Source organism: Pezoporus wallicus, unplaced genomic scaffold (genome assembly GCF_028554395.1).
Source record: "Pezoporus wallicus isolate ANWC-B61680 ecotype Strahan unplaced genomic scaffold, APGP_CSIRO_Pwel_v1 contig_10984, whole genome shotgun sequence".
NCBI lineage: Eukaryota > Metazoa > Chordata > Aves > Psittaciformes > Psittacidae > Pezoporus > Pezoporus wallicus.
In genome coordinates this window covers 1-19,131 of record NW_026637229.1, presented here as the reverse complement: position 1 = coordinate 19,131, position 19,131 = coordinate 1, and the positions used below count along the sequence as shown (strand labels likewise).

Here is a 19,131-nt window from a genome sequence, read left to right as displayed (position 1 = left end):
GGGCCCACAATGGGGGGGAGGGAGCGAATTGGCTCCGCCCACTGTGGGGGAGGGGATTGGGGGGCCCACCTGGGGGGAGGGGATGTGGGGGGGCTATGGGGCGGTTATGGGGTAGTTAAGGGGCATCTATGGGTCAGGCTGGGGGTATGGAACTGGTTATATAGCGTGCGATGGGGCTGGCTATGGGGCAGCGCTGGGGTGGGCCATGGGGTAGCTGTGGGATAAGGGGAGGCTGTTGGGCATCTATGGGGTACCTATGGGGCAGGTTATGGGGTTGTGGGGTCCCTCTGAGGCAGGTCTGGGGCCATGGGGCAGCTCTGGGGCTGGCTATGGGGCACGGGCTGCACCATAGGGCAGCTATGGGGGAGTCTATGGGGCTGAGGGGCATCTATTGGGCAGACCAGGGCTATAGGGCAGCTCTGGGGCTGGTTATGAGGCAGCCTATGGGGCTATTCAGTATCTATGGGGCTGTGGACTATCTATGGGGCAGCTCTGTCGGGGGCACAACTCGTTTCTATGGGGCTCTCCCCGCCTTGGAGGACCGCGCACCATCGAGCGGCGCTGCCAGAGCGGCCTCGCCATAAGCCCCGCCCTCCTCCCCCTGCTCGCTTCCGGCCCGGCGCCACTTCCGGCGAGCGCGAGGGCAGCGCGGGGCGAGAAGGCGCCATGGCAACGACGGTGGGAGGGGGGCCGGGGGGGTCAGGGCCTTTTGGGGGGCCCATAAGGGATTAGGGGGGTTTGGGGTCCCCCCCTTTGACCCCCGTTTCCCCCCATCCAGACCCCGAAGGTGCCGGAGGTTCGGGACGTGACGCGGATCGAGCGCATTGGTTGGTCCCATTGCTTCAGATGGGGGGGAGGGGTCCCCTTTTGTGCTCCCTCCTTCGCTTAGGGGGCTCCCCCCTATTTTAGGTTTATTCCTCCCCACTTTGGGGCTTTCCCCCCTCCCATTTCCACCCCAAATTCCCTCTCTTTAGGTGCCCATTCCCACATCCGCGGCCTGGGCCTCGACGATGCCTTGGAGCCGCGGCAGGTACCATTGGGGTGCTACAAAGGGGGGGGGGGGGGTCGGGGTTCAACACCCCCCCGATACCCCGCCGTTATTCCCGTTTTTCCAGGTATCCCAAGGCATGGTTGGACAATTGGCCGCCCGCCGCGCCGCCGGCGTCATCCTGGAGATGATCAAGGAAGGGAAGATCGCGGGCAGAGCCGTGCTCATCGCCGGGCAGCCCGGCACTGGCAAGACCGCCATCGCCATGGGTCTGCCCCATTGATCCGCCCTTTCCCTGCGCCGCCACCGCCACCACAGGCGGCCCCAACACCCCCGATTCCTGCTTTCAGGAATGGCGCAAGCCCTGGGAGCTGACACCCCCTTCACAGCCATCGCCGGCAGTGAGATCTTCTCCCTGGAGATGAGCCGCACCGAGGCCCTCACGCAGGCGTTCCGGCGCTCCATCGGTGTCCGCATCAAGTCAGCACCCCTCAAAACCCAGCTTTGGGGGCCCCACACCCGGTTTCGGGGTCCTCACACCCATTTCTGGGGTACCCACACCCATTTTTGGAGGGTCCCCACACCCGGTTTTGGGGTCCTCACACCCATTTCTGGGGTTCCAACCCCTTCTGGGGGTCCCCATGATTGATTTTGGGGCTGTTGTAGGGAGGAGACTGAGATCATCGAAGGAGAAGTGGTGGAGATCCAGATCGACCGCCCTGCCACCGGCACGGTAAGTGGGGTGAAGCCCCTATTCCCCCCCCCCAAATCTACCTTTATCACCCCAGAATGCTTTCGGGAACACTCAGATCCATCGGGATTCCCCCCAAATCCATCGGGATTCCCCCACATCCATCGGGATCCCCCGTCTGTCACCAGGGCACCAAAGTGGGGAAGCTGACACTGAAGACGACGGAGATGGAGACCATTTATGACCTGGGTACCAAAATGATCGAGTCTTTGACCAAGGAGAAGGTGCAGGCGGGGTGAGTGGGGGGGCACCCCCAAATTGGGGTGCATACCCCAAAATGAGGCAGGAAATGGGGCAGGGGGAGCCCAAAAGAGGATGGGGGGTTAAAAGGGGGTGAAAACTCTTCCAGAATGGTGAAAATGGGGTGGAAAAGGCTCAAACTTGGGTGAAAAAGCCCCAAAATGGTTCAGAAAGCCAGAAAATTGGTTAAAATGACACAAAATAGATTTAAAAGACCCCAAAATAGGTTAAAAGACTTAGAAAATGGCTTAGACTGCCCCAAAGTGGTTGAAAAAGCTTAAAATAAATGGGTAGAAAAGACCTAAAGTAGATTGAAAAATAGGAAAATAGATGGAAATGGAAAGAAAAATGAGCTGAAAAAGGTCCAAATCGGGTCAAATGCTTGAAAATGGGTGGAAACCATCCCAAAATGGGGGGGGCGATCCCCCAGAATGACCCCTTTTGCCCCCATAGGGACGTCATCACCATCGACAAGGCCACAGGGAAGATCTCCAAGCTGGGCCGCTCCTTCACCAGGGCACGGGACTACGACGCTATGGGCGCGCAGGTGGCGCTGTGGGGTGCTGTGGGGCAGGTGTGGGGCTGCTGTGGGGCTGGGGGTGACACTGTGTCCTCCCCCCCAGACGAAGTTCGTGCAGTGCCCTGATGGGGAGCTGCAGAAGAGGAAGGAGGTGGTGCACACAGTGTCCCTGCACGAGATCGACGTCATCAACAGCCGCACCCAGGGCTTCCTCGCCCTCTTCTCGGGTACAGACCCACAAGTGGGACCCACAAGTGGCTGCTGGGGTACCCCAATAGCTCCTGAGCCAGCCCGGGGCTCCCCTGTGCTCTCATTATGTGCCCCCCATAACCCAACCGTTAACTACCCTTAGTTGTCTATAACCCCCCCATACCCCATAACCACCCCCAGGGCCCCCATAACACCCCCTAATAGCCTCCCCTTACCCCCTTTACACCCCGAGATTCCCCCTATAGCCTTTACACCTCTTACACCCCCCCAGTCCCTCTTATCCCCCGTATCTCATCCCATAAGCCCCTCTATCTCCCACTTATCCCATTACCCCCTTTTACCCCCCATAACCCACCTCCACACCCTGTAAACCCCGATAACCAGCCCCAGGACCCCCCCCCCCACATCCCCCCATAGCTCCCTCTATACCCCCCATAGGTGACACTGGCGAGATCAAGGCTGAGGTGCGGGAGCAAATCAACGCCAAAGTGGCTGAGTGGCGCGAGGAGGGCAAGGCTGAAGTGATCCCAGGGGTGAGCAGTGGGGACACGGGGGGCAATGGGGTTCAGTGGGGCACCCCCTAACCCTGCCCCCCCGTGCAGGTGCTGTTCATTGATGAGGTTCACATGTTGGACATCGAGTGCTTCTCCTTCCTGAACCGGGCGCTGGAGAGTGACATGGCCCCGGTGCTCATCATGGCCACCAACCGCGGCATCACCCGGTACCCTGCACCCCATTGAGCCCCACTGAACCCCACTGAGTCCCATTGAACCCCATTGACCTCATTGAACTCCATTGAAAGGATCAGAGGAACCAACTACCAGAGCCCCCACGGGCTCCCCATCGACCTCCTGGACCGGCTGCTCATCATCTCCACTGCACCCTATAGTGACAAGGAGACCAAACAGATCCTCAAGATAAGGTGGGGAGGCAAAACTACCCCATAGATCGCACTCTGTGCCACATAGGTCCTTCCCTGTGCCCCATAGATCCCTCCCATACCCCACAAACCCCCGCAGACCTACATTACCCCCCTAGAGCTGCCCCAAGGGGATGGGAGAGGCCACTGGGGGTGCCCCCCAACCCCTCTGGGTGCCCCACATCCCCCCCCAGGTGCGAGGAGGAGGACGTGGAGATGACAGACGACGCGTACTCGGTGCTGACGCGCATCGGGCTGGAGACGTCGCTGCGCTACGCGATGCAGCTCATCACCGCCGCCAGCCTGGTGGCCAGGAAGAGGCAGGTGGGGCGCTATGGGGCAGCTGTGGGGCAGAGTGGGGTTTCCGTGGGGCTGGTTTTAGGGGCTGATTGAGGTATTTTGGGTGGTTTGGTTCAGTTCTGGAGGTATTTTGGGTGTTTTTGTGGCTCTCCCACGCCCATGTCCCCACAGGGAGGGGAGGTGCAGGTCGAGGACATCAAACGTGTTTATTCCCTCTTCCTGGACGAATCCCGTTCCACCCAGTACATGCGGGAATACCAGGAGGCCTTCCTGTTCAACGAGCTGCGTGAGCCAGGGGGAAGATGTGGGGCTGGGGGGGCAAAGGGGGGATATGGGGCAATAATGGGGCATATGGGGGATGTGTGGAGTGGGGGAGGATGTGGGGGGAGAGGGCCTCCATGGGGGCAGATGGGGGTTAGGACGTGGGGAGTGGGGTGGTGCAATGGGGGCAGGGCTGTTGGGGGGTGACCCCCTGACCCCCCTCCCCCTCTTGCAGAGAGCGAAACCATGGAAACACCGTGACACCCCCCCCCGCGCCCCTCCCCCCCCGTTTGTACAAATGAAACTTTCGTTTGGAGGCGGTTGCTTTGATCTTTATTGGGGGGGAGGGGCTCAGCCCGCGCTGAACTGCAGGAAGAGGCGGCGCCGCTGCGGGTCCTGGAAGTGCGGCAGGAACCGGATGAGCAGGAGCCGGGAGAAGCCCTCGGAGAGGGAGGGGGGCACGAACCGGTTCCTGGGGGGGGGAGGGAATGAGGGCTCTGAACCCCCTCAATGCCCCTCCCCCCACTCCCAGATAACCCCCCCCCAAATTCTGCCCCCCCTGACCTGTATCCATAGAGCACCATATCGGTGACGGGGACGTGCCCACTCTCTGTCATATCCCGGAACTGGGGAGGGCAGGGAAAGACCCACAAAGGGGGGTTCAGGGGGAAGTGGAAGGGTCAGGACACCCTCACACCCCATGGTGGGAATTGGGGTTCGCCCCCCCCCCAAGACCCCCACTTACCCGGCAGTTGTGTTGCGCCTGCTCCAGGCTGGCTGTGAAGTGGAGGCAGCGGCAGGGGACAGCAGCGGCGCGGGCACAGGCCACATACCTGGGGACATAGGGGCCATATATGGGTCCCATAGGGCCATCTATGTGTCCTATGGGGTTATATGGGATCATAAAGGGGTTATATGGGGCTATAGAGATCACATAAGGCCATGGAGTCATACAGAATGGGGTTTATGGGATTACAGAGGTTATATGAGGTCATTCAGGGTCGTAAAGCATCACATAGGGGTTCTATGGGGTCATACAGGGTCACACAGAGTTTCTATGGGGTCATACAGCATCACATAGGGTCTCTATGGGGTCATACAGCATCATATAGGGTTTCTATGGGGTCATACAGGGTCACATAGGGGTTCTATGGGGTCACACAGCATCACACAGGGGTTCTGTGGGGTCATACAGGGTCACACAGGGGTTCTATGGGGTCACACGGGTTCTATAGGGTCACACAGGGGTTCTGTGGGGTCATACAGGGTCACACAGGGGTTCTATGGGATCAGGGGTGGTTCTGAGGCCCCCCCTGTAACCTCTGTCGCGACTCAGGGTCGGGGTTCGTGTTGTCGATGGCAACGGAGCGGCCCTGAGCCAGAGCGGCCTCGCAGGCGGCAACACAGGACTGCCAGGAGCCCAGCGTGTCCTATGGGGCACCAGGGGTCACATGGGGTCGCATATGGGTCACAGGGGGGGTCATGGGGGGGGTCACATGACCACACTCACCCGGTTGACGTAGACGTATCCCGCAGGAACAAAATGGGTCTTCAGGAAGGTTGACTTCCCAGCTGGGTCAAAGGTCAGGGGTCACAAAGGTCAGGGTTGGGGGGCACAACTCAGGGGTGGGGGAGTTCAAAGGTCATTGTTGGCAGTCAGAGGTCACAGATGGGGTCAGAGGTCACTCACCCCCAGGGTACCCCACGGCCACCACCACCTCGGGGCTGGAGCTGATGAGGGGCTCATCGGGGGGGTCATAGAGCGGTGCTGAGGGGTCAAGCTGCCGCTGCAGGGTCAAAGGTCAATGTCAGGAGGGCAAAGGTCAAGATCATGGATCACCCACAGGCTGTTGGATGGGGTTACTCACAGGGTCAAAGGTCGGCAGGTCAAAGGGTGCTGGGGCCCAGCCCAGGAAGAATTCCTCTGGGGTGTGGAACCGGAGTCCAGCGTTGATGGCGAACTGGGGGTCAAAGGGCATGGACTGGGGTCAAAGATCATGGACTGGGGTCAAGGGGCATAAAGCAGAGGTCAGGGGGTCTGGTTTGGAGGTATTTTGGGAGTTTTTGGGACGCACCAATCGGTCACTGCAGGAAAAATCCTTCTTCTTGCGGCCGGGGGCCCAGTTCTGGGGGCGTCCAGCAGCGTCTTGGGGGAGGGACAGGAAAAGGGGGGCATGGGGGGAATGGACCCCCCCAAACACCCTAAAATACCCCCAAAACAGCCCCAGGTCCCCCCATGGGTTCCCCCCCCGCAACTCACCCCCCACGTAGATGCTGTCAGGCACTGACACCGTCACGTCCCCATTGGCCTGTGGGAGAGCCCAAACGAGTGAGCCCCAGCTCAGCCCAATGGGCCCCAGTTTAGCCCAGTGCCCCCCAATCCCTTCCCAGTCATTCCCAGTGCCCCTCAACCCCTTCCTAACACCTCCCAGTGCCCCCAGTTACCCCTGCAGCACCTCCTGACACAGATGATCCCACATCCCCAGCACTGGTTTCCGGTACAGCCCTGGCCCCGTCGCCACCAGCACCTGGGGGGGGGGGGTGTCACAGAACTTTGTGGGGGTCCCCAAAGCCCTTGGGGGAGGTGGTCCCCGTATGGGGGGGTCACACTGACCTGCAGGCCCCCCCCCAGGCACTGGGTCACAGCCTCCACCTTGGCCTTGAACTGGGGGCACTTGAGGCGCCCACGGGAGATGCCCAGTTGGTTGGTGAAGACGACGACCTGGGGGGCGCAATGGGAGTCAGTGGGGTTTGGGGGGGGGTTCAATGTGGTTTGGGGCGGGTTCAATGGGGTTTGGGCGTGTCTGGGGGGTTCACAGTGTTTTCGGGGGCATCTCTTACCTTATACCCCTCCCTCTGCAGCTCCTTCAGCTTCCTGGGCACCTCCGGGTACAGAATCCTATGGGAGGAGGGAGTGAATAAATGCACAAACACAGGGGAGCTCCCCAAATCTGCCCCCCCCTCCCCACACCAACTGCCCTGCCAGCCCCCTCCTCACCTCCAGTCATCGGGGCCAGTGGGAAACACCTTCCCGGACTTGGTGGTGATGAGGGTCCCATCCAGGTCAAAACCCGCAATCTGGGGGGGCCAGGGTGGGTTTAGGGGATGCCCCCCATTAAGGGGGGTCCCAAGAGTGTGGGGACCCCCTCTTGAAGGAGCAGCACCCCCAAAATGTGGGGGCTCCTCCCCCCATAGACTCACCCGGGAGCTGGGGATGACGCCACGGGGGGTGAAGACCAAGAGGGCTCCATGTTGGCTCCAAGCGTCGTGGGGGAGGGAGGGATGCTTTGGGGGGGAAGGGGAAGGTCTGGGGGGACCCCCCCTGGGTGGGGAGTGCGGGGGGGATGAGGGGGGGCGCTTGGGGGCGCGGGGGAGGCCCTCGAAGTGGAGCTGAAAGGGGTAAAGGCCATTGACCAAGCAGAGGGTCTGGCCAGGGCGCAGGGTGGCGTGACCCCCCCGGCCCAGCAGGGCCCCCCCCACCGAGGTGGGGTTCACTCCACGCTGTAAGGGAAGAGGGGAGGCATTAAAGGGGGGACCCTCATAACAATGCCCCCCCCATAATAAAGCACCCCCAAACTGGGTTTAACCCCTCCCAAATCAATGTGCAGCCCCCAAAATTGGCCTCAGACACCCCCAAAAAAGCCCCCCCAGTACAACCCCCCCCAAGCCCCACCTGGGTGACCTGGGCCGTGCCCTCAGCGTAGTTGGCCACGATCTCCACTGCAAACGGAGGGGAGGGGGGTAAGAAACGGGGGTCCTGGAGCCCCCCCGCTGCGGGCTATGGGGGGCTGGAGGGGGGGGGGGGAGGCGTTTGATGGGGTCGCTGTGATACCCGGATGTAACCGGGGGTCGCGGGGGGGTTTTGGTCGCACCCTGTCCGCGAGAGCACTTCCGGTCGGTGACGCCGGTTCGCGGCCCCCGCCCCACGACCACGGCCTCGCCATCGGGCAGCGGCACCGGCCCGGCCCCGCCGCGCAGCTCACACCGCATCATGGCCCGCCGGAAGTGACCTGGCCGGGGAGCCTCCGCTTCCGGTCACCTGATACACACACACACACACACACACCCCCCTCCCGGTTCCGCTCCTCAGCACCGGCCCCTGCTCGGCCCCTCATCGCGCTACTTCCGGGTAGCGCCGACGCAAGTTCCGGCCGCCCGTTCCGGTTGGGTATGTCGCCAGCCCGCCCTCTAGCGGTGGAAAGCGGAGTCGGTCCTCCAGGGGTGGCCGAGTCCCGGGGCGGGGGACCGGGGCGGGGGAAACACCGGGACAGCCGGAAATAGACCGGAAATAGACCGGAAATGCCCCATCAGCCATACACAGGTGTCCCCATGACCTTGCCCCCCCCATACACAAGGACCCCCCTCAGCCGCCATCCGGTGCCACCACGTTTATTGCCCCCCGACCCCCCGCTCCCTCGGACCGGGTTCCGGAGGCCGCCGCGGGCGCCGAGAAACACAAGAAGGTGCCGGGGGGGGGCGGGGGGACACAAGGGACAGGGTCCTGGTGCCCCCCTCCCCCCGGTGTCCTTGGGGTCCTTGTGCCCCCCCGCCCCGCCCCACCTCGGCCCCCTTGTGCACCACCACGTGTCCTTGTGCACCACCACGTGTCCTTGTGCACCATCACATGTCCTTGTGCACCATCATGTGTCCTTGTGCACCATCATGTCTTTTTGCACCATCACGTGTCCTTGTGCAGCATCACGTGTCCTTGTGCACCATCACGTGTCCTTGTGCATCATCACATGTCCTTGTGCACCATCATGCCCTTGTGCACCACGTGTCCTTGTGCACCATCACGTGTCCTTGTGCACCACTGTATGTCCTTTTGCAGCATCACGTGTCCTTGTGCACCATCACGTGTCCTTGTGCACCATCATGTCCTTGTGCACCATCACGTGTCCTTGTGCACCATCACATGTCCTTGTGCACCATCATGTCCTTGTGCAGCATCACGTGTCCTTGTGCACCATCACGTGTCCTTGTGCACCATCATGCCCTTGTGCACCACCACGTGTTCTTGTGCACCATCACATGTCCTTGTGCACCATCACATGTCCTTGTGCACCATCACGTGTCCTTGTGCACCATCATGCCCTTGTGCACCATCACGTGTCCTTGTCCTTGTGCACCACCACGTGTCCTTGTGCACCATCACGTGTCCTTGTACACCATCACGTGTCCTTGTGCACCATCACGTGTCCTTTTGCAGCATCACGTGTCCTTGTGCACCACTGTATGTCCTTGTGCACCATTGCATATCCTCCTGCATCACCGTATGGCCTTGTGCACCATCATTTCTCCTTGTGCACCACCATATGTCCTCGTGCATCACCACATGTCCCTGTGCACCATCATATGTGCTGGCGCACCATTGTACATCCTCATGCACCGCCATACGTCCCTGCACACCGTCCAATATCCTTGCGCACCCTCTCTTGTCGTCGTGCACCATTGTACATCATGTGCCACCATTTACCCTTGTGCACCCTCATTTATGCCTATGCACCATCATAAGTCCCTGTGCACCGGCGTATGTCCTTGTGCACCATTGTACATCCTCGTGCACCACCAGACGTCCCTATGCACCATTGTACGTCCCTGTGCACCCTCGCACACCCTTGCTCACTCCCCCATCTCCCCGCTCCCCACCGCACGTCCCCATGCTCCATCCTCTGCCCTCCCCCACCCCAATTCCCCCTTCCCCCCCCATGCTCCCCTACCCCTCCACCCTCACACCTCCGTCACCAACCTCCCCCCCACCCACCCCTGCGTGCCCCCCCCCAGCGCCTCCCCGTCCATATCCCCCCCCCCCCCCCCCCCCCACGCCGTTGCCCCCCTTCCCCCCCCCTACGCCGGGACTGTCGGGGGGGGGCGGGTGGAGGGGGCAGGGCGGCGCTGCCTGGAACTCGCCGCTCTCCTCGGTGCGCAGCTCCCGCCGGTAGAAGTAGCTGAAGTTGGAGACGATGACGGGCACGGGCAGGGAGATGGTGAGGACGCCGGCGATGGCGCACAGGGACCCCACCAGCTTCCCGCCCACCGTCACCGGCGCCATGTCCCCGTAGCCCACGGTGGTCATGGTGACCACGGCCCACCAGAACGCCTGTGGGATGGACGTGAAGGCGGTGGCAGCGTCCTCGGCCTCGGCGAAGTAAACGGCGCTGGAGAAGAGGACGACGCCGATGAGGAGGAAGAAGATGAGAAGCCCCAGCTCCCGCATGCTGGCACGCAGCGTCTGGCCCAGGATCTGCAGCCCCGTCGAGTGCCGCGACAGCTTGAAGACCCGGAACACCCGCACCAGGCGGATCACCCGCAGGATGGCCAAGGACATGGCCGGCTGGCCCAGCCCACCGCGGCGCGCCAGCTCCGTGCCCAGCGCCACGAAGTAGGGAGCGATGGCCACCAGGTCGATGAGGTTCATGGCGTTGCGGAAGAAAGCCGCCTTGCTGGGGCTGGCCACCAGGCGCACCAGCAGCTCCAGGCTGAACCAGCAGATGCAGATGGTCTCCACCACGAAGAAGGGGTCAGAGAGGCTGCTGCGTGAGGGAGGGGATGGGGACGGGGAGGCGGTGGTGTTGGAGAAGGGGGTGGCAGGGTGCTGGAGGGGAGAGAGAGATGGGGGGTTAGGATATGGAGGTGTGGATGAAGCATCCAGACCCATAGGTCAACCACCCAGACACCCAGATCCATGATCCAGACCCATGGATGTATCATCCAGACCAATGGATTCCTCATCCAGATCCTAGATCCATCACCCAGACCCATGGATCCATCATCCAGACCCCTAAATCCATGATCCAGACGCATGGATCCATCAGCAAGACCAAATGGATCCATCATCAAGAACAATGGATCCATGATCCAGACCCTAGATCTATCATCCAGACCCATAGGTCCACCCCCCAGACACCCAGATCCATGATCCAGACCCATGGGTCCATGATCCACACCCTAGATCCATCATCCAGACCCATGGATCCATCATCAAGGCCAATGAATCCATCAGCCACAGTGGGTTAATAGAGGTTACAGCCCATCTGGACCCCTAGATCCACCACCCAGACACCTGAAAACAGCATCCAGACCCTAGATCCATCATCCAGACCAATGGATCCATAATCTAGACCAACAGATCCATCATCCAGACCAATGGATCCACCACCCAGACCCTAGATCCACCATGTAGAGTGAGATAATGAAGGTTAAAACCCACCCAGATGCTTGGGTCCGCCACCCACTATGGGTTAATGGGCATTGGAGCCCATCAGGACCCATGGATCCAGCACCCAGACCTATGATCCATATCCCAGAGGAAGTGGAGGATAACAAGGAAGAGCAGGAAAAGGAAGAGGAAGTTGATGGAGATGAAGAGGATGAGGAGGAAGAGAAAAGGGTGGATGAAGGCTGGAGGAACAATGCTGCTGCTGGGGAGAAGGAGGAGAATGAGGATGAGGAGGGTGAGGAGCTGGGAAGGAGAAAAAGAAGAGGGGGAAAAAGAAGAAGATTGAGCTGGAGAATATTGATGCTGAAGAAGAGGAGGAGGATGAGGAAGAGGAAGATGAGGGTGATGAAGCTAAGGACCACAAGGAGGAAGGTGGTGAGAATGAAAACGATGGGCACAACGAGCCTGAGGACCAGAAAGGTGTGAATGAAGATGATGAGGTTGAGAAGGAAGATGGAGCCCACGATGATGGTGGGGCTGAGGCCCATGAGGATAAGAACAACAGTGCCAGTGATGATGAAGATGAAGATGATGATGTCAAGGAAGATGTGGGGCTGAGGCCCATAAGGATAATGGTGCCAATGATGCTGAAGATCGAGATGATGACATCAAGGAGGAAGATGATGATGTCAAAGAGGAAGATGACGACCATGATGATGATGATGGGGCTGAGGCCCGTAAGGATAATGGTGCCAGTGATGCTGAAGATGAAGATGATGATGTCAAGGAGGAAGACGATGATCATGATGATGATGATGATGGGGCCGAGGCCCACAAGGATGAGGACGATGATGCCCATGATCCTGAGGCTGAAGCTGGGGGGGGCCCACGGAGCCCCCCTTTGCCACATCCCCCCCGGCTCACCTGCAGCGCCCCCTCCGCGCCAGGCCGGAACTGTGGCAGGGTCTCGAGGCAGAAGACCACGATGGACACGAGGATGATGAGCACCGAGAGCAGCGCCACGGCGCGGGCGCCCACCGAGCTCTCGGGGTGCTCGCACAGGAGCCAGGCGCGGCGCTGGAGCCGGCCCCGCGGCAGCGCCTCAGCCGCTTCCACCGGGAAGCCTTCGGCCTCACGCAGCCGCCCCTCGGCCTCCTCGCCGAGCTGGTAGAACCGCAGCTCCTCCATGAATACATCCAAGGGCACGTCCGGGGGCCTCCGGAGCCGCCCCCCCGATTGGTAGTAATAGAGCACGGCGCCGAAGGCCCCGACGTGGCGGTCAAAGAAGTACTCTCGGCGCTGGGGGTCGAAGTAGCGGCGGCGCCGGTGCGGGTCCCCCAGGAGGGTGTTGGGGAAGCGCAGCAGGGTCCGGCCCAGGGTCTCGAACCGGCGCCCGGCCACGTTGATGGCGACGCGCTCGCAGCAGCCCAGCGGCTCCCCCGTGGCCGGAGGTGGGGGCATGTTGGGGGTCTGGAGGGGTTTATGGGGTCGGAGAAAGTTCTGGAAGGTCCTTTTGGTGTCTTTGAGGGGTTTTGGGGGTGCTTTTGGGGTTCTTCCAAGGTTTATGAGGTTGGAGAAGGTTCTGGAAGGTCCTTTTGGGATTCCAGAAGGGTTTTGGGGGGTTCTTTTGGGGTTCTTCCAAGGTTTATGGGGTTGGAGAATGTTCTGGATGGTCCTCTTGGGGTTCTTGAAGGAGCCTTGGACGTTTATGGGTGTTCTTAATGGGTCTGTGGGGTTGGAGAAGGTTCTGGAAGGTCCTTTTGGGGTTCTTGAAGGAGCCTTGGACGTTCTTTGGGGGTTCTTAATGTGTCTGTGGGGTTGGAGAAATTTCTTGGAGGTGGATTTGGGGCTCTTGAGGGGGTCTTGTGGGGCTTCTTCAGGGGTTTATGGAGTTGGGGGACCCTTAAAGTCCTTTGGGGGTCCTTTAGGGGTCTACAGGGTTGGAGGGAGGAGGTTCTTGAAGGAGGTTTTGGGGTCCTTTGGGGGTCCTTTAGGGCTCTACAGCATTGGAGAACCCTCAAGCTCCTTGGGGGTCCTTCAAGGCTCTGCAGTGTCGGAGGAGATTCTTGGAGGTGCCTTGGGGTCCTTAAGGGCTCTATGGGGTTGGGGACCCTCAGGGTTCTTGGTGCTCCCACAAGGACCCTCCAGCTATGGGGGGACCCTCAAGGCCCTTTGGGGTCCCCCCTCTGTCATCCCCCTCGATCCCTCCAGGGTGCCCCCCCTCCCCTTGCTGTGGGGCTCCTCTCACCAGGTGTGTCCCCCCCCACCGTCTCGCTTGGTGTCCCCAAGCCCTGCCCCACGTCACTGAGGGGTGTTCCCAACCCCTGTCACCGGGTGTCCCCGATGTGTCTGTCCCCAGCCCCTGTCCCTTGCCTCTTCCCCCCCCTTGTCCCCTATCATGGGACGTCCCCCCCGTCCCCGGGTGTCCCCCACCCTTATCCCCCTGTAATGGAGTGTCCCCAACCCCTATCCCCTACCACGGGGCGTCCCCAGGCCCTGTCACCGGGTGTAAGCCTGTCCCCGGGTGTCCCTGTCCCTGGTGTCCCAACCCCTATCCCCTGTCACCGGATGTCCCTGTCTCTGTCCCCAACCCTTATCCCCTATAACCGGGTGTCCCCAACCCCTGCCGCTGCCTGTCCCCAACCCCCATCCCCCATCACTGGGTGTCCCCCCCCATCTCCCACTGTCCCCAGCCCCTGTCACCGGGTGTCCCTGTCCCCGTCACCGGGTGTCCCGGCCCCACCGCCGCCGCCGCTGTCCCGTAAACAGGGTGGCCCCAACGGTGTCGGGTTCCCCCCCGCGGGCTAAAAATAACGGGGTCGGGGGGGGGGGGGGGGGGGGGGGGGTGTCGGGACACCCAGAGCCCTGCCCCCCCCGCCACCCGCTGTCCCCAGTGAGGACGGGGGTTGTAACCCCCCCATGGCACAGGGGGCGTCACAGTGGGTGCCATGGAGGGGAGTAACGGGGGGGTCACCTTGGTTGCTATGGGATAGGGGGCGGGTGACACACTGGCTGCCATGGGGGGGTGTCACACTGGTTCCTAGGGTGGTTGTTATAGGGTGAAAAGGGGGTGACATGCTGGTTGCCATGGTGATGACAAGGCGTTGTCACCCTGGTTATTATGGGGTCACGAGGGGGTGTCACCCTGGTTGCTATGGGGCTGGGAGGGGGTGACACGCTGGTTGCTATGGTGATGACAGGGGATGTCACCATGGTTACAAAGGGACAGAGAAGCTTGAGCACCGCGGTTGCTATGGCAACAACAGAGGCTGTCACCCTGGTTCCTATGGCAATGGCAAGGGGGGTGTCACCTTGGTTATTATGGGTTGGCAAGGGGTGGTTCCCCCCCGTTGCTATGGAGTCACCATGCCCCCCCTTCCCCACGGCGACCGAGGGGGCGTGGCCTCCCCGTTGCTTTGGCGACGGAGGGGGCGTGGCCTCTTCGCCACACCGGCGCCGTCACGCTCCGTCCCCTTAAGCCCCGCCCCTTCCCCCCTGCGCGCTCCCACTTCCGGCTCCCGCCGCCGCTCCTCTGTAGCGCATGCGCAGAGCGCGCGGAACGGCCTGGCCCGAGCGGGCGGAGGGAGCGCGAGCGCCCGGGGGGTCCGTAGGGAAGGGGGGTGGGGGGGTGGGGGAGGTCACGTGGGGTGGGGGGGAGGGGGAGGGACATGGAGGGGTGCGGGCGGTGGGGGAGGTTCCGGTGGGGGGCCATGGGGGTCTATGGGGCCTAAGGGGGGGCCGATATGGGGCTATGGGCGGTTATGGGGTGTCAGTGTGGGTCTGGGGGGGGCTCAGTGTGGGGTTATGGGGGCCTATGCGGTCTGGGGGGGGTCTGATTTGGGGCTATGGGTGGTTATGGGGCCTGGGGGCGTCCGGTGTGGGGCTATGAGGGCCTGTGGGGTTCCAACGGGTCCCAGTGTGGGGCTGTGGGGGCCTGTGGGGTTCCAGCGGGTGCCAGTGTGGGGCTGTGGGGGCCTGTGGGGCTCCAGGGTGTCCCAGTGTGGGGCTGTGGGGGCCTGTGGGGTTCCAGGGGTTCCCAGTGTAGGGCTGTGTGGGCCTGTGGGGTGACAGTGTGGGTCTGTGGGGGCCCAGTGGGGTGGGATGAGGCAACTCAAGGGGGTTTAACAGTGGTGTGCGGGGGATCTATAGGTCCAGGGTGGGATCCATGGGTCTGGGAGGGGCCAGCTATGGGTCTTGGGCTGCTCCTCACCCTCTCTTTCCCCCTCTAGACCCCCCCAAGATGACTCAGTTCCTGCCCCCCAATTTACTGGCGCTCTTTGCCCCCCGGGACCCCATCCCCTACCTGCCCCCTCTGGAGAAGCTGCCTCATGAGAAGCACCACAACCAGCCCTATAGCGGCATCGCCCCCTATATCCGGGAGTTTGAGGTGAGCCCCACAACCTCCCCCCCCACCCCCTGACCCTTCCCTGCCCCATAACTCACCCCCCATCTCGCCATAGGACCCCCGAGATGCGCCCCCCCCGACCCGTGCTGAGACGCGAGAGGAGCGGATGGAGAGGAAGGTACAACCAAATCCCTCCAAATGGGGGGCAGAGGCTTAAAATGCGGGGCTATGGGGCACAACCCCCTTGCTATGGGGCTGGGGGTGATGGGCGGTCCCCCAGGTCTCAGCATCATTCCCCCATTCAGTTCAAGGCATCTGTATGGGGCTGGTTCTTCTCCCTTTGCTTTTAGTGGATCCCAGCTAGTTTTGGGGTCCCCCTTTGGGGTTTTGGGGTCCCCCCATTGATGTGGGGTGTTTGGGTCTGCGGGTGCCCCATATCTTCGTGTGTGTGTCCCCCAAACAGAGACGGGAGAAGATTGAGCGAAGGCAACAGGAAGTAGAGAGTGAGCTCAAGATGTGTAAGTTGGGGGGGGTTCTATGGGGCTGGGGGGGTTCTATGGGGCAGGGGGTAGTCCCCCCATGTCCTCTGACACCCCCTTGCTCTTCTGACTCCCCTGAACCACCTTTTTGGCCCTTTAGGGGACCCACACAATGACCCCAATGCTCAAGGAGATGCTTTCAAGACCCTCTTTGTGGCCAGAGTGGTGAGTGCTGGTGGGGGAGCGAGGGGGGTCCTTCCAGTCTATGGGGCTCCCCCAGTCTATGGGCTTTCCCCCTGACCCCCCTCGATTTGGGGTGTGTCCCCCCCCATTCCCCCCTCCAGAATTACGACACAACTGAGTCAAAGCTGCGCCGTGAGTTCGAGGTGTACGGCCCCATCAAGCGGGTGAGCAACCCCCCCATAACAAGCCCTCCCCAGACAACCCCCCCCAGCAGCCCCGGCTTGGGGAGTGACACTGCTGGCTTGTTCAGATCTACATGGTGTACAACAAGCGCTCTGGGAAGCCCCGTGGTTACGCCTTCATCGAGTACGAGCACGAGCGGGACATGCACTGTGAGTAGCCCCCGCCGCAACACGCCTTTCCCCCCTTACAACCGCATGTCCAACCTCTCTAAGCACAACCCTGCGTCCCCTTTGGGGTCCTGCGGGGCCTGGGCTATCTCGCAGGTAAGTACAATGCTGGGAGGACCTACAGGCGACTGAGGCAACAGGCGACTGAGTTCCAGGCGACTGGCGGCTGTGGCTGTAGGGAGCCAAGGCTACAGGCGGCCAAGCTGTAGGTGGCCAGGGCTAAAGGTGGCCAAGCTCTAGGCAGGCAAAGCTACAGGCAGCCAGGGCTTCCGGTGGCTCAGCTGTAGGCAACTAAGCCTACAGGCGGCTGGGGCTACAGGCGGCTATGCTATAGGTGACTGAGGCTACAGGTGGTTGACCAAGCTGCAGGTGGTGGCCAGGGCTGTGTGTGTTGGCCAAGGCTACAGGCAGACAGGGCTACCAGTGGCTAAGCTATAGGTGAGCAAGGATACAGGTAGTCAAGGTACAAGCGGTTAACCAGCTACAGGCATTGGCTGAGGTTACAGCCCAGGGCTACAGGCAGTGGTGCAGCTATAGGCAGCCATGGTTACAGCTGGCTAAGATACAGGCAACCAAACTACAGGTGGTGGCCAAGGCTACTGTTGGCCTAACTACAGGCAGCCAAGCCTACAGGTAGCTGAGCCTACAGGCAGCAATGCTACAGGTAGCCAGGGCTATAGTTATCTACGGCAACAGGCAGTGGCTGAGGCTACAGGCAGCCAAGGCTACAGGCAGCCAAATGTCAGGCAGCCAAAGCTATAAGCAGTGGCCAAGGCAGCAGGCAGCCGAGGCTACAGGCAGCCAAGCCTATAGTTAGTCAAGGAAACAGGTAATACTACAGGTTGTGGCCAAGGTTACAAGCAACTGAGGCTGCAGTCGGACAAACTACAGGTACCAAAGGCTGTAGTTAACCGCAGCTATGGGCAGCTGAGGCTACAAGCAGGCAAGGCAACAGGCAGAGCCAGAGAGAGCTGAGGCTACAGGCGGTCAGAGCTACGGGCAGCCAAGGCTACATGTGGTAGCCAAGGCTACAGTTGAAGCCAAGGCGATAAGCAGTGCCTGAGGCAACAGGCGGTCAACCCCCCCCAGCCAATGCAACAGGCAGTGACCACCAACAGTCAGAGGCTCCGGGAAGCGCCGCTCTCTCCTTCCCCCCCTTCACCCTGTCCCCCCCCGCGGTTGTCGCGTCCCCGTGTCCGGTACCGGGTGCCTGTGCGTGCTCGTGTGTGTGTGTGTGTGTGTGTGTGTGTGTGTGTTGCTGGGGGGGGGACCGGGGGGGACGCCTGTTGCCGGCCGGGGTTGTATTAACACTGTTTTATTGTCACTGCAGCCACCTTTGTGATGGCTTTTGCCACTGCTGGCTTGCAGCTGATCCTAGTGCTCCCCCTTCCAACACCTCAGTGTATGGTTGGTATAAGGGTTTGTATGTTGGTAAGACACCTTTTTAACCCCCCCACAACACCCCAAAATACATGGGGAGGGGGGGGAAGGGCAGGGGGGGTTCTGAGGAACCCCCCCACCCCCAAACCCCCCCCTTCACCAACAGGGTTTGGATGGGGAGGGACATGCAGATGCACCCATCACATCCCAGCACAGCTGGGATGAGAGAGGTGCCATCAACCCCCCCCCCCCCCCCTTTTTGGCTTTTTATGAGGCCCCCCTTCTCCAAAAGAACCCAAATCCCACTTTAGTAGATGAGGGGGGCTTTTCTTAGCCCCCTCCACCTCATTTCTCCTCCCAAACAGGGCTTAAATCCCTTTTGGAATATCCCCACCTACTCTTAACACGGTCACGGCCTCAGTCTCCGCTGAGGTGGGGACGCGTGGCCCCTCTTTTGGGGGGGGGCCCTAAGGAGCCCCCCCTCACACCCATTGAAGTGAATGGGGAACGGGGGGCGACAAGTAGGACCCCCCTCCCCCCACTGCCCTTTGCTACTGCCCATGGAGGAAGGAGGGGGGGGCTGTGAGTGTGTCCCCCCCCCCCCCCACGTGGGACCCAGGGTGGGGTGGTGCTCATGGCACCAGTCCCCTCTTAATAAGAGATCTGTTGGGGGACACTCCCCCAAAATACATCAGTGGGGGAACCCAAATAGATAGTTGGGGGGACCCCAAAATAGATCTATTGGGGACCCCCCCAAAGTAGATCAGTTGTGCCCCCTAATACAGATAAATAGGGGGACCCCCATATAGATCACTGGGGACCCGAAAATACATCAGTTGGGGGGATCCCAGGGTAGATCAGTGGGGACCCCCCCAAAGTAGATAAATGGGGGGACACCCCCATATAGATCAATGACGGACCCCCAGAATCGTTCAGTTGGGGACCCCCTGAAGTAGATCAATGGGGGGACCCCAAATAGCTCAATT

The 19,131-nt window shown here is 61.1% G+C and overlaps 4 protein-coding genes across 4 annotated transcripts; 2 read left to right on the top strand and 2 right to left on the bottom strand.

Moving 5' to 3' along the window:
- The first annotated feature begins 612 nt into the window (after positions 1-612).
- RUVBL2 (RuvB like AAA ATPase 2) lies at positions 613-4,506 on the top strand. The gene is made up of 15 exons (XM_057404366.1): positions 613-678; positions 779-827; positions 975-1,030; positions 1,116-1,257; positions 1,339-1,468; positions 1,655-1,721; positions 1,868-1,974; positions 2,433-2,526; positions 2,603-2,726; positions 3,148-3,242; positions 3,312-3,430; positions 3,512-3,631; positions 3,823-3,952; positions 4,100-4,214; positions 4,425-4,506. Exons 1-15 carry the CDS (start codon positions 667-669, stop codon positions 4,448-4,450), a joined length of 1,386 nt encoding a protein of 461 aa, XP_057260349.1. The 5' UTR covers positions 613-666; the 3' UTR covers positions 4,451-4,506.
- A 34-nt stretch (positions 4,507-4,540) lies between these two features.
- On the bottom strand, positions 4,541-8,179 carry PNKP (polynucleotide kinase 3'-phosphatase). The gene is made up of 16 exons (XM_057404367.1): positions 8,062-8,179; positions 7,863-7,909; positions 7,391-7,690; positions 7,188-7,267; positions 7,031-7,088; positions 6,804-6,911; positions 6,646-6,717; positions 6,450-6,498; positions 6,265-6,335; positions 6,058-6,150; positions 5,880-5,976; positions 5,700-5,761; positions 5,510-5,619; positions 4,935-5,022; positions 4,754-4,815; positions 4,541-4,661 (listed from the first exon to the last, which is right to left on the bottom strand). The coding sequence occupies exons 1-16, from the start codon at positions 8,177-8,179 to the stop codon at positions 4,541-4,543; spliced, it is 1,536 nt and encodes a 511-aa protein (XP_057260350.1).
- A 121-nt stretch (positions 8,180-8,300) lies between these two features.
- On the bottom strand, positions 8,301-12,809 carry KCNA7 (potassium voltage-gated channel subfamily A member 7). Its single transcript, XM_057404369.1, has 3 exons — positions 12,242-12,809; positions 10,022-10,768; positions 8,301-8,377 (listed from the first exon to the last, which is right to left on the bottom strand). Exons 1-3 carry the CDS (start codon positions 12,807-12,809, stop codon positions 8,301-8,303), a joined length of 1,392 nt encoding a protein of 463 aa, XP_057260352.1.
- A 2,050-nt stretch (positions 12,810-14,859) lies between these two features.
- Positions 14,860-17,504, top strand: LOC130596579 (U1 small nuclear ribonucleoprotein 70 kDa). The gene is made up of 7 exons (XM_057404365.1): positions 14,860-14,951; positions 15,578-15,735; positions 15,809-15,871; positions 16,157-16,211; positions 16,333-16,397; positions 16,517-16,579; positions 16,666-17,504. The coding sequence occupies exons 2-7, from the start codon at positions 15,589-15,591 to the stop codon at positions 16,753-16,755; spliced, it is 483 nt and encodes a 160-aa protein (XP_057260348.1). The 5' UTR covers positions 14,860-14,951; positions 15,578-15,588; the 3' UTR covers positions 16,756-17,504.
- The last annotated feature ends 1,627 nt before the right edge of the window (positions 17,505-19,131 follow it).

Excerpts from the sequence above, each read along its gene's own strand:
- RUVBL2 (XM_057404366.1), top strand. Across the intron at positions 1,258-1,338 it reads CAAGACCGCCATCGCCATGG|GAATGGCGCAAGCCCTGGGA; the intron begins GTCTGCCCCATT and ends TCCTGCTTTCAG. Across the intron at positions 1,722-1,867 it reads ACCGCCCTGCCACCGGCACG|GGCACCAAAGTGGGGAAGCT; the intron begins GTAAGTGGGGTG and ends GTCTGTCACCAG.
- PNKP (XM_057404367.1), bottom strand. The coding sequence starts at position 8,179 with ATGCGGTGTGAGCTGCGCGGCGGGGCCGGGCCGGTGCCGCTGCCCGAT. Across the intron at positions 6,718-6,803 it reads GCCTGGGGGGGGGCCTGCAG|GTGCTGGTGGCGACGGGGCC; the intron begins GTCAGTGTGACC and ends CCCCCCCCCCAG. Across the intron at positions 5,023-5,509 it reads GACCCTGAGTCGCGACAGAG|GTATGTGGCCTGTGCCCGCG; the intron begins GTTACAGGGGGG and ends CTATGTCCCCAG.
- KCNA7 (XM_057404369.1), bottom strand. The coding sequence starts at position 12,809 with ATGCCCCCACCTCCGGCCACGGGGGAGCCGCTGGGCTGCTGCGAGCGC. Across the intron at positions 10,769-12,241 it reads GGGATGTGGCAAAGGGGGGC|TCTCCAACACCACCGCCTCC; the intron begins TCCGTGGGCCCC and ends CTGCCACCCCCT. Across the intron at positions 8,378-10,021 it reads CGTAGGGGGGGGGAAGGGGG|AGGGCGGGCTGGCGACATAC; the intron begins GCAACGGCGTGG and ends TTCCACCGCTAG.
- LOC130596579 (XM_057404365.1), top strand. The coding sequence starts at position 15,589 with ATGACTCAGTTCCTGCCCCCCAATTTACTGGCGCTCTTTGCCCCCCGG. Across the intron at positions 16,398-16,516 it reads CCCTCTTTGTGGCCAGAGTG|AATTACGACACAACTGAGTC; the intron begins GTGAGTGCTGGT and ends TCCCCCCTCCAG. Across the intron at positions 16,580-16,665 it reads TGTACGGCCCCATCAAGCGG|ATCTACATGGTGTACAACAA; the intron begins GTGAGCAACCCC and ends TGGCTTGTTCAG.